This window comes from Caloenas nicobarica, chromosome 2, assembly GCF_036013445.1.
Source record: "Caloenas nicobarica isolate bCalNic1 chromosome 2, bCalNic1.hap1, whole genome shotgun sequence".
Lineage (NCBI taxonomy): Eukaryota > Metazoa > Chordata > Aves > Columbiformes > Columbidae > Caloenas > Caloenas nicobarica.
Window position 1 is genome coordinate 142,787,430 of NC_088246.1, and position 12,713 is coordinate 142,800,142.

The 12,713-nt window shown below is 36.7% G+C and overlaps 2 protein-coding genes across 2 annotated transcripts in view; one reads left to right on the plus strand and one right to left on the minus strand.

The window, feature by feature from the left end:
• The window catches only part of PABPC1 (poly(A) binding protein cytoplasmic 1), a 338,028-nt gene that overhangs the window by 99,654 nt on the left and 225,661 nt on the right, over nt 1-12,713 (minus strand). The window lies entirely within an intron of this gene.
• Nucleotides 1-12,713, plus strand: part of SPAG1 (sperm associated antigen 1) — a 37,202-nt gene that overhangs the window by 9,488 nt on the left and 15,001 nt on the right. The window contains exons 6-12 of the mRNA XM_065629039.1: nt 1,392-1,510; nt 1,992-2,097; nt 6,754-6,884; nt 7,537-7,643; nt 8,165-8,327; nt 11,743-12,171; nt 12,556-12,655. Of these exons, the coding sequence (XP_065485111.1) occupies nt 1,392-1,510; nt 1,992-2,097; nt 6,754-6,884; nt 7,537-7,643; nt 8,165-8,327; nt 11,743-12,171; nt 12,556-12,655 (1,155 nt within the window). The remainder of the gene's footprint in view (nt 1-1,391; nt 1,511-1,991; nt 2,098-6,753; nt 6,885-7,536; nt 7,644-8,164; nt 8,328-11,742; nt 12,172-12,555; nt 12,656-12,713) is intronic.

Consider the following 12,713-nt stretch of genomic DNA (forward strand, 5'->3'; position numbering starts at 1 on the left):
GCATGGTAGCAGCTTCTCTCTAGCTCCTGAAATCCAGAATGTGATGCGGTAGGATGAGAGTGAGGAGGCACAAATTCCCAGTGCAGTAGATGGGGAGCTAGATCTGTGTAGTTTGGGTAATTAAACCTTAGTATTTCACTCTACACTAAAACCCCTACAAAACCACTGTCTGCGTAAGATGCTGTTCTTACAAACAGTTGTGAAAATCAGTTATTTTCATGCATGTATGTTTCAGAAATTGGGGCCTTCCTGCTCAAATGTGAACAAACAAAACAGGGTATCAAAATAACTTGTGCAACAATTTATTCTTTCATCCTTCTTTCCACTGTATCCTTTAAAGTAATAATTTGGCGATTTTGTTTACAGTTTTATGTACACAATCTTTAAGTGCTTTAGCATGCTGATAATACTACCGTTTGTGAATTTTCCCACATAATGTATTTTGGATTATGAGAGCATACTGAAACAGAAGTTGTTTGAAAGAAGTTTTCCAGCTTGGATCATATCATGTTTTCAAAAGATTCTGAGCATAATTTCAAAACCTTCAAATAATTGTTTAGGCAATTTCTGAACAAAATGTTTGACATCATATTTTAAAAACACTTACTTTGAAAAGTGGTTAATTTATAACAAAATGGTAAAAGTAAGCTAGCAAAAGATCAGAACTAAAATGGAGAACAATTAGTCCTATCTGAAAAGGTTTTGAATTGGATAAATTTCCAAAATTGTGTCTCTGTTTCAGATAGAAATTATTCATATTATCAAGACTGGAAAGCAAAGGCTATTTTTCATTTAGTCCTAAAGAGAAAAGCAAAGAGTGTAGTGTTTCTAGATAGTGTACGAATTGGTTATTACTGTATTTGTTTTATATGACCATAGCAATATTTTTTTAATATAAATTCCTAAACACTCTTTTCAAAAGCTGCTTCAGAGTAGCCTTGGAAGTGTCTGAGACTATTTTGAAATCTCTCTAATGTTTACAGTATTAATTACTTTGAAGCTGTTTCCATGGTATTTTGGCAAAGGTTAATATAGATGTTTCATAGGGCTGGGATTGAGCCTGATGAACTGTTTCTTAAATTTTACTTGTCTTTGGTGGGATGGGGATGGCGAGGAGGTGAGACAGACATCTTTCTTGGTTTGGTTTGTTTGGTTTTAACCAGAAGGAGGAAGAGGGGAGGTAACGTTTAAGCAGCAGAAGCACACACAGAAAAAGAGAACCACACAAGGAAAGGAGATAAGACTAAACATATTTTTCCTAACTAGTCATGGATAATTGAACACAGCCTTTATCTCTCTTTTCCTTTGGTTTATAATGGAAATATAGTATTTCTTTCTATTAGTAAAGGAGTCTTGCAATGCAGCATTATTGAATTTGTTCTTTTTATTAGGTTTGATGTGGAAAAGGAGTGTTCTAAAATTGATGAAGGCTGTGAAGAAAATAACTCAAAAGCAAGATTCTTTAGTAGGCCAAGTCTACCTATAATTGAAAAGAAAATAGACACAACTGGTAATGTCTTAGAAACATAATTTTTCTTTAATTGTTATACTGTGTTTATAGAGTGTGAATACAAATTGAAGAAGCATATTACATTTATCTATTTTTCAGCCCCTAGACATACAAAAAGTTGCTAGAGGGTCAACTGAGCTGGAAGCCATATTTGAAAAAAATCCAGTCTTTGTGTTAATAATCAGTTAAAATATTTATGTTGTAAGTTGAGAGTGCTAGGTAAAGAAGTAAAGCAGACTTCTGCTATTATAAACCAATGGTAGAGGTGAGCCAGCTGCTTTCATCTTGCATTCTGAATCGTATACCTATCAGAAGAATGTAAGTTTTTATTATAGCAAATAAAATACAAATTTGTCTTTTAGTAAACCATGCTCTTTTAAACAATAATATACAGATTACAACATTTAAAGTATTTTAGCTGACAGTGGTTTGATTGCATCTGTGCAGTTTTTAGTTGTTATGTATAAATATCGTTTTCTAGGCATGACAAAGAAAGAGAAGATTTTTATTGCTAATCGTGAAAAAGAAAAGGGCAATGAAGCCTTTGCCAGTGGTGATTATATGGAAGCAGTGACATATTACACTCGGTGAGTAAATACTATTGCGTTATTTTATTTTAATGACTTACTTGTGAGTGTTATTTTTAGAGCAATGTAATTAAAGCAACTTCTTACTGAAGCAGCTAGTGACAATTAGATTATTTTCAAAAGGGCAAAAAGATTTGGTAGAAGAATACTTAAAGCACTATTGCATCTTGATATTAATTTTTATTTATCAGGAATGATGGGATGCAATCTGCAGGTATCACAAATTTCTTCAGGTTTTTCAAAACTGTTGATATTCAAGGGCAAGTTTACAAAAATAAAAGGATAAGAAACTAAATTCACTACAAATTAATTCTAATTAATCATATCCATAGGAGTGTCTCAATTGTTAATAAGTTTAAATTGTTTTAATAAACTCTTCTTAGGAGAAAGAAAAATTGTGTGCTGCTTCATTATAACACTGTCTGTAATTAGTAGCAGTCCAGGAAAAAAGTATATAAACACATGATAAAAAAAAAAAGAGACTCTTGTATATTGCTTGCCTTATTTAGTGCACAGTGGACTACATTCAGACTTTGGCTTTTATTTATGTAAATAGAGGTTGTTGCTACAGGACCTCTGTTGTATTTGTTTCAAAAGTAGAAAAGTTCAAGGTGACAGAATTGAGCATAATAGGAAGAGAAGGATAGTGTTTCAGTTAATGTATTTGAACGCTATCTTGGGAGAACTACTAGATTTTTTTTCTCTACCTTTTCCACAGTGTTTGAACATGACGACATTTATAAAAAACAGGATTTTCACATGAGACCAACATTTGTTTCTCATTTGCAGATTACCCATCTTGAGACACTATAAGTCTGACTTGCAAAAGTGCTCACCGCTCACACATTAATGTTAAAGGAAACTCAATTTTGTGTTTAACTCAATGCTTTGAAATGATAAGGACTTTAAAAAACCCACAAGTTCTACAAGAGTCCAAGTTGTCACGTAGAAACTGAGAACATATGGGCATCTTGGGGTATTAATTACCACTGTAAACTGAGGGTAATGGTACGGCACTACTGTGAACTGAAGTATCAAGACAATTCATGGGCTATGATATTATAGTGGGATACCCTCAAAAGATTTATGAGGAAGTTTATGTGTCTGTGGTCAGTGCAGACAAGTATGGAGAAAATAATGAATAGGAATAAGTTGTGTGCAGCAGCAATAAAATAAATATTGGACAGATTTATGTTTAGGGAGCAGGATTCATACTGTCACTGAAGGAGGCAGGGTTTTGTAGAACGGCTTATGAAAATTTACCTGGAGATTGTTGATGTATATATGTACACAAAGGTATTGATATTCACAGTGTACAGCCTGTTTGAACCGAGGCATTTGATGTGTATTTTTTTTTTGTTATTGACTTGAAGCCGTAACATCTTTCTTGTTTGTTTGTTAATTTTTAATACATGAACCTGAATATAAAAAAAAATCCATAGCTGTATTTCATATGCAATAAATAAAATACAAATCTGTAATATAAAAATAAGTTAAAATCTCTACTCTTGGGGCATATTAATAAATAAGGTATTAATTAGTAAGGATGGGCAGAATTCTTCCTAATGGAAAGTCCTTATATATTTGACCCCATGGGGCATTATACGCTTTCTGAAATATATGATATTGACACTATGTACTCTTCTAACTGGGCACTTTTATAGTACTATCTGAAAATTCCTATTTTCTTACATTTAGAAATACTTAAATAAAACATATTTTGGAGTGAATTGATAATTGTCTGAAGGGGCTATTTGTGTATGGCTAAAATGGAAGAAGAGTAGAGTTCTATATAAAAATAAACAGTGTACAGTTATTCATTCTGTTTGTCCTGTAATAAGGCCTACTATTTTAAGCTGAACATAGAGAGTACTTTCTATTTTACAATAAACAAACCTTTCTTATTTCTAAAGAAATTAAAAACTTTTGCAGAGGGCATGCTGTGACATAATTCTGTTATACTGATGTGATTTTAAAATAAATGGATCATGTCTATTTTTCTGCATACCTCTGGTAAAATCACTCTGCTTAGTAATTTCATTTATACTGCAGAATCATAGAATAATTTAGGTTGAAAATGACTTCTGAATGATCTTTTGAGCAAATCACCCCTCAAAGGAGGGCCAAGTTAGATCAGGTTACTCAGGGCATTGTTCAATTACATTTTTTATATCTCTAAGGGATGGAGATTTCACCACCTGTTGCAGTGTTTAACTACCCTTACAGTATTTTTTTTTCCTATGTCATCAGAAATTCCCTTTTTGCAACTTGTGTCTGTTGCCTTTTGCCCTATCAGTGCGCGGTTCTGAGAAAGATGTGGCTCTGTTTTCTCCGTATCTTCCCATTAAGTTCCCATTAAGAAAACAGCTACATGACCTCCCCTGAGCCTTCGCGTCTGGCTGAACAAACCTAGTTACTGCAGACTCTCCTCAGGAGTACTGCATGTACTCCTGCCCCTTAACTATCCTGGTGGCGTGCTGGACTCACTCCAGTCTGTTGGTACAGTAGAGCCCCAGACTGAACACAGGTATTCCACCTGTAGTCTCATAGGTGCTGAAGAGAGGGGAAGAGTCACTTCTGTCGACCTCCTGGCTATAGTGTGAATATGGCCCAGCACATGGTATGAGAGCACACTGTTAGCTCCTGTTCCATTTGTTGTCCACCAGAGCCCCCATGCCCTTTCTGCCATGTCCTTTCTGCTTTCTAGCTAGTTGCCATCCAGCCTGAACTGTTGCTGGAGTTACTCTGTTTCAGGTGCAGGATTTTGCACTTGTGTTTTTTGAGCTTCCTGAGAAGTCTGCCAGCCCATTCCTCTGGCTGGTTGAAGTCCCTTTGACTGGAGTTCTGCTGTCCAATGTGTTACTGACTGTTCTGCCCCAGCGTTGTGTCATTGACAAAGTTCCTGGGTGTGCCTTCTGTTCCATTTTACACCCCCCTGATAAAGATGTTATAAACTATTGATCCCAAAGGGAGGCCATGAAGCTGGTCACCAGTTGGACTTTGCGTGACTCAATTCTTTGAGCCCAGGAGTTCAGTCAGTTTTCTCTCTGCCTTATTGTCCACTTATCTAGACCATGTTTTACCTATTTGGCTATAAGAATACTGTGGGAGATCATGTCAAAGGCTTTGCTACAGTCAAGGTAAGCAACATCTTTTCTTCTTCCTTCCTTCACCGAGCCACTAAGTAAAGCAAGCTATCAGGCTGGTCTTGGCATGATTTGCCTTTGGTAAATCCATGCTAGCTGTTGCTAGTCACCTTCTTATCTTTCATGTGCCTGGACAGGAATTTGGAAGACTTGCTCCATCATCTTTCTGAGAACTGAGGTTAGACTGACTGGCCTGCAGTTTCCCAGGTCCTCCACCTTGCCATTCTTGAAGATATGTGATGTTTGCCTTTACCAGTCACCAGGAACCTCTCCCAACTATCATGACTTTTCGAACATGGTATAGACCAGTCTTGTAGTAACATTGGCCAGCTTCCTGAACACCCATCTGGAACTCATGTATATCCTATTTTCTTAAGTGTTTTCTAACTTTGTCTTCCTCTGTTGTGGGTACTGCTGCACTCCTAGAGAATCTGCCTGTAGACTCAGCGACTTGGGAAGCCTGAGAGCAAACCTTACCAATGAAGACTGAAGCAAAGTAGCTACTGAGTGCCTCAAACTTTTCGATGTCCTTTGTCACTAGATCCTCTGCTGCATTGACCAGCTGGCCCACAGTTTCCTTAATCTTTGTTTTGCTGCTGATAGACCTTGAAACAAACAAAACCAAAAACACGACAAAACCCCACAAACTTTTCTTGTTGCTCCTCACATCCCTTTACTAGTTTCAACTTCAGCTAAGCTTTTGCTTTCTTAATTCCATCACTTGCACTTAAGCAGTGTCTCTATATTCCTCCTGGGTAGCTCATCACCACTGCCATCTGCTGTGTATCTAATTTTTTGTGGGTTTTTCGGTTTTTGTTGAGATTGTCCTCCAGTCAAGCTTTTTTCACAAAGAAAGTATGAGAGTATCTTCAGTATGCTGTCCTTCTGACACTTCCCTATTGCCCCTCTTCCCAGTGAACATAGGTTAGAGTCCTTCTTGATAGGTTAGCAAGGGTGTTAGCAAAGATTGTCTTGTACCACTTTGTTGTATGGATCCCAGTTTTCCTTATTCCTCAGAGATGATCTTGTTGTTGTAGAAGTGAAAGCTCTGCCTACAATACCAGCCACGCAGCGAGACCTGGATGATTCATCCACTGCTGAGTCTTTTCCTTCTACAGGCAAGATCAAGAAGCCCATGTGGCCCCCCATGCTCTTCATCATAGCGTGCAGAGCTCTGTAGTTACTCTTGATACTTTCAAAGGTTTGATTTGGCAGTTTCATTCGAGTTTGCATGAATCGCAGCACAAGGTGATAGTTGAAGGGACAGATGAGCCATGGCATCTTTTCGGCAATGTCTCAGATCTAAGCCCTGGCAAGCAACAGACCTCTGAAGATGGTACATCTAGCTGGTGGATGGTTGCCTCTGGTCTCACAGGAAGGATTTTCTAACCACTATTGTGGTTAGAATATCAGTGTTAGTATTGTTATGATACTGTTTTCAGCTTCCAATACTGAAGTGTTTCAGGTTATCTAACTATGAGCCTGCCATGATCAATATTCCCTTTTTCAGGAGTATATCAGTAATACCCACTGCAGCTGCATACAATAACAAAGCTCAAGCAGAAATCAAACTTCAGAACTGGGCCAGTGCTTTGCAGGCTTGTGAGAAGGTACTAGATATGGAACCTGGCAATGTGAAAGGTAAAGTAGAACATAAACTTGCCCTTCTATGTATTATTTTATTTCTAGCAAATGAAATGCTACATATCCATCCATGTTGTTAGTTGACTTTACTGAGCTTCAGATCAAGTCCAAGAATAAAGAAGGAAACAGAGTAGCTCCCCAAGTCTATTGTAAGAGTATTGTCAGGGTCAGAGAAGTTTTATGCAGTCTGTCCTGTTGATCTGTAATGGGTTTTCTTATGCAGTAGCATGGAGCTAACTCTTGTTTTTTAAATGATTACTATAAGCGCTCTTGTATTCATGCAGTGCATTGTTTCCACACTGAAGTATTAATTACCTTGAAAGTGACATGAAAACAATGAAAGTTGCTGATTAATTCCCTTCTGAAGGTAAGGGCTTGAATGTAGCTAACTATATTTGCATGGGAGAAGGGGAAAAATTGGAAAAATATGAAAAGATGCTTCACAGTTCATGATGGCTATCTCAAAAGGTGCTATGCAAAATTGCATTGTTAAAAATGATCAAGAGAACAGTTATTACTAATACAGAGTCATTATGAAGTAAATGCAGAATTTAAAAAACTTTTAAACTTAATATGTCTAGAAAAAATAGTGTATTATAATATGCTTTATGCTTTTAATACAGAAATAATACACTTTGTTCCTTTGTAGCTCTGATGCGCCGTGCCACTGTACACAATCAGCTGCAGAATTACCAGACAGCTATAGAGGATCTGAACCAAGTATTATGCATCGAACCAGAAAACGCTATAGCTAAGGTAAAGATAAATGAGTTGCATGTGACTAGAAAGAGGTTGTGTGCAGTTGTAGCATAAAATGAGTACAGTTTATATTGTTTTGTTGTTTGATTTGAGTATGAGTTTGAGGACACACTCAATCTACTGTGCCAATGATCAGTTTCCCAGGACTACATAGGTGCCCGTGGTGGAAATGAGGTACTTCAATTTGATCAGATCTTCCATTTGCTACGTAATTGTGAGACACTGTAGGCACTCGAGTCCTCTCTATTTAGGTGCCTAAAATTTTGTTGCTGAAGATGTTTACAGTAATAGTGTGTTAGCTGATCAAAGTTATTTGGAAATTTCTCTCAAAAAGATCTGTTGAGTGTTAATCTTCATTTTGATACTGACTCTTGGAAAAGTCACATTCATTTATTTTTCTGGTTTTATATTTGTAATATTTTCTAGTTCTTCAGGATCTTATGTGGATTATTTAACAGAATGTATTTTCTCTATATAAATTAGAATTTATATACCCGCTGTTTTTTTCTCTATTGCAGAAAAATCTGCTAGAGATTGAAAAGAAACTGAAAGGTTTAAAGCCTGCATCTGAGACTCAAGGCAAAGGAAAAAGAATACTTATTCAAGATATAGAGGATTCAGAAGGTGATGAGGAAAGAGGGGAAAATACCGAAGAAAGTGAAAGAAGCAGTGGAGATAAAAGTAATGTAATATCATTTCCTATTTAATTTTAACATGAGGAAAAAAATGCCTTTTGGTATTGCAATGTTTATTCACACAATTCATCCATATTTGCTTACAAAGAATTTTGCCTGTTTGAAGACTAAAATTACATTTACTACTTAAAGTAGATCTGAGTGTGAAATCTAGGATCCAGTTTGGTTACACATCTTTGGAATTATTTCTAGAAAGGGTATAACAGAAACAGATGGAAAATATTGCTATAAATCACCTGCTTCCCTGTGTTGTGTGTAATTTTACACCAATATTTAATGTTCATCCAGTCCGGAGTTTCTTCTGGTGTTAGAGAACATTTTGTGCTCCCTAGCTCTTTCTGTTGCACAGATCTCTTGCCTTCCCACCATCACATTTTTCTGCATTTTTCCTCCCTTGATTGGATCAACGGGTGTAAAAATGATCATGTGGCATGTAATTTGGTTGGTCTGTGTGCTCTGAAAGTATATATTAGAGGTAAACAACATGTAACTCTTGTGCCGTATGTAGTTTACAAGCAGTTGAAGTGCAGCTCCCATTCCTGCATTAGCGTGTGACTAACTGCAAGACTGCTGAGATGAAGCTATTGGCACAATCAGAATATCTGACTTGTGGAAGCATGTGAGGCAGCTGGGGCTATTGAGCTTTGCACTGACAGGTTGCTTTTAGAGTCAGCTGCGTGTCTGCGCTCCAGCCTGCAACAGAATGACATCCGTAGGTTGATTTCCACCCTTTCTCCTTTGTGTTGGTTCTTTAAGATAATTTGGCACGACAACTGTGGATTTTGTATTTTCTGTGGCCTGTGTGGTTTTTTATCTTGAAATTAAAACAGTCACAAGTTAATTGTGAATATTAGACTGTATATGTGTGATTGTATAATGCATTATTTGCACACAAATTTACGTAAAAAACATTTTTCAAAATCAGTAGGTATCTACTAAGTCTCTTCAGCTAAAATCCTGGAAGAAAGGGTTCAGGTCACTAGCCTTAAATATTACTTACTTTGGGGTTGCTTTCTATTGAGAGCATTTAGATGACTAAATGCCTTCTAGCTCCATAGGAAGACTCCCATTCCATTGATGAATGGTTAGGCTTTTAAACACAGGGAAGATTGTCAATTGACGTCAGTGTCAAACACGTTCATGTGATAAACATAAGTATTTTTGAGATTTAGGAGGCAAGCATCTTCATAGGTTACTCTGTGTTTTAAAGTACAACTGGAAACAAATGCAAAGTCAGTTCATTTATTTAATAAATCCGATATGTTCTGTGGCTCTAATAGCAATAAGTAGACTAAGCATCTTACACGTCTTCTCTATACATCTAATCATGTAGTCACAGTCAGTCCAGTAGTCCACGTAGTCCTGTTGTGTAGTCACATTTATTATAGTGGATATTTGGATCATTCCAGTTGCCTTCATATGTAGGTGGTCCAGAGCGGATAAAAGAGTTGAAAATGTTTCCTGGCTTCGTAATAGGTTAATTTATTGTGAACTAAAATTAGATATGTTGCTTTCCATTCTGCCACCACTATTTTTATGCCGCGCTTTGTGTAGCTGGAAATTAATTTTAAGTGAGAGACGATGTCATCAATTACAAAAAACAAAACAAAACAAAAGCTTAAAATATTCTGCTTTCATGAATATATTTCTCTGTAGACTCCAATACAGGAATATTGTTTATGGTATGAACACTTAAACTGAAAGACAGTGAGAATTAGATTTGAGAAATATATCTGTACAATTCTGTTCATGGTGTTTACTCAGTCCAGAAGTGTTCAGGCAATTGGCATAACCTCACAGCTAAACCAGTTAATTATGAGTATTCTAATTTTCAGGGGGACTCCAAATGTTATAAATGTTTCCTGTGTAATCCAGGATTGGTTCTGTGCACTTCATCTTCAGGAAATTTTCTTCTGTATTCAGGAAATGACATTTGCATTAACGACATTCACATCACACATTATCTTGCTGCTTGCTTTTTCTTTGTCTCTGGCAGTTGGGAATATCCTAAAGAGTGTTTTGCTGTAGAGGTTTTGCTAAACATGTCCTGTCACCTGTTTGTCTGTGACTTCTAAATTTTTTTTTTTTAATTTTTTTTTAGTAGAAGGTATATGGAGTATTCTCTGTTTTGATGGTTGTAAAATAAAAAGTATTTTAGCATGTATCCTCAGGAAATTATTATTATAGTACTACTGTCTTAATTAATCTGCCTAGCTAGTCTTTTACCCTCATCCTCCCTACCAAATAGGCTTTAAACCTTTTTGGCATATTTGACACTGCAAAATTTGATGGATGGGTGGATGGATGGTTAGAAGTCTCAAATATAAATTATTTACTTGAAGTTTTATAAGAATGTCTGTGTGGGTAGAATAGATTTATCCTATCATTGTTCCCACTGTGGAATATGAACTCATTATTAAACACGGTATTTCGAAACAGATACCACAGCTAGGAAGGATGCAGTTAGAGCTTTTGTCTATTAGGCATCAGAGAATTTATTGTTTTTAAAAACCTTATGCTTTCGCATCGTGTTCAGTTCGATTTCAGTAACATTTTGTGCATTAAAAAAATATTTCTGTAATTTGTAACAACCTAGCGTTCATCCATATTCAGTCAACCTCAGAAGTTTAGTTTGAGTCAATTGGAATTATCGCTCCAGTATATGAAGGCATGAAAAAATGCTGTTGCACAGATGAGCACGTCAGGTTAGGGAAAGGTGAAAAACCCAGCACCAAAACATGGAGTTGCCTTTCATGACCGGGAGTATCAAGAGTGTATCAAGAATAAGAAATTTATATATGTTAATATCTCATACCTGTATCATATTATTTTTCCTAATTAAATTAGTAAGAAATAGTAGTGAAAACTGAATGATCAGAACTCTAAAAAAGGTGTTTTAACATTATGTTTAAATGAAACCTTTTTGAGAATGATTTATAAGCTATTTTTCCCTCCTATTCTATGTTGTATTTGAGGAGAGTTTTGAAGTGTGCAATATCACTGGTTGGTTAGTTGTGTCTTCTAAGTTTAATATGCAAGCACATCCGTTTGGTCATGGAAAAGCCAAGTATCAGTATTGTTGCAATGACTGGTATTTAAGGAGTTAATTTCAAGGTGCACTCTGTACCATTCGGACACTATGGAACAGGGGTTCCCCATGTGCCCAGCAAGGAAAAATGAGATTTCATAGTAATACCTTCTCAGTAATAACTGCAAGTTAGCTGGAAGTAGGAATTCTTTGCTGTTCTTATGGGTGTTTTCTGAGGCAAATAAATCTTCGTGACATGAGGGTGCCTGAAGGATTTGGTGCCGTGTTCTTTGGCCGTACACCCCTCTCTTGCCAAGACGATAGTTTCTTCTGATGATGCAAGCTGTAACTCAGCTCATTAACTTCCCTGCAGATTCTGGCGTGCCAGTAAGAGGAGAGGCGGCTAGTGGGGAGGAAGTGATGGGGAACACCCACAGAAAGTTTCATACCAAAGGAGATGGCAGTAAGGTGGAGGACAGAGAGACGAAGAAGCAGAAGGAATCTACTGAGAGTGGATTGAAAAAAGGCACATCAGAGGAAAACTCACAAAAGCATTTGTCAGACCATGAAGGTGAAGTTAATGGCTATTTACACAGTTATCAAAGGAGTGAATCCCCTAAAGCTGAGAAGATCTTCAGATCGCATGGAGCAGGGTCTCAGCCGGTTGGTGATACCAGTTCTACTTCACTTCCTCCTATTGCTGCAAAGCTAAAAAGTGAAGGAAATGAGTTATTTAAGAGTGGACAGTTTGGAGAAGCTGTGCTGAAATACTCAGAAGCAATTGAATATGTCTTTGGTCTAGGTGAGTGCAATACCTTACACTTCAATCTAGGATTATTGCTTAGATTATTTAAAGGAACTACAAATGAACTAACCTAGGTTATCCCTGGAGTTTTGACAGGAGTTACTGTGCAGTTACTTTGTCATTGTCTGTAGAGGATAGTTCATGTAATACAAAATATTAGGAAGGTGAGTGAAATAATCTTTTAACTTCCTTGGGGCAAAGCTGTTTGCTTTTATTTATGTGTTCGAATAATTACATATTCTTGGTGACATGATAAAGCTCCTTACAGCTTTGCATTGTCAGCAGACTGCATCACTGCAGTGCAACTTACAGTATGCAAATCTTTAATTCTTGAATGTCGTTTTAGTAATGGTCTTTGATTTTAATTGTAACTTCTTTTAGGAGAACAAAGTCCAGATGATTTAAGTATCTTGTACTCAAACAGAGCAGCATGTTACCTCAAAGAAGGCAACTGCAGTGACTGCATTCAGGATTGTAACAGGTAAATTGCAGCCTCCCGTGTAGAGCAACAACATTCCTGATGATGATTAAACATTTAA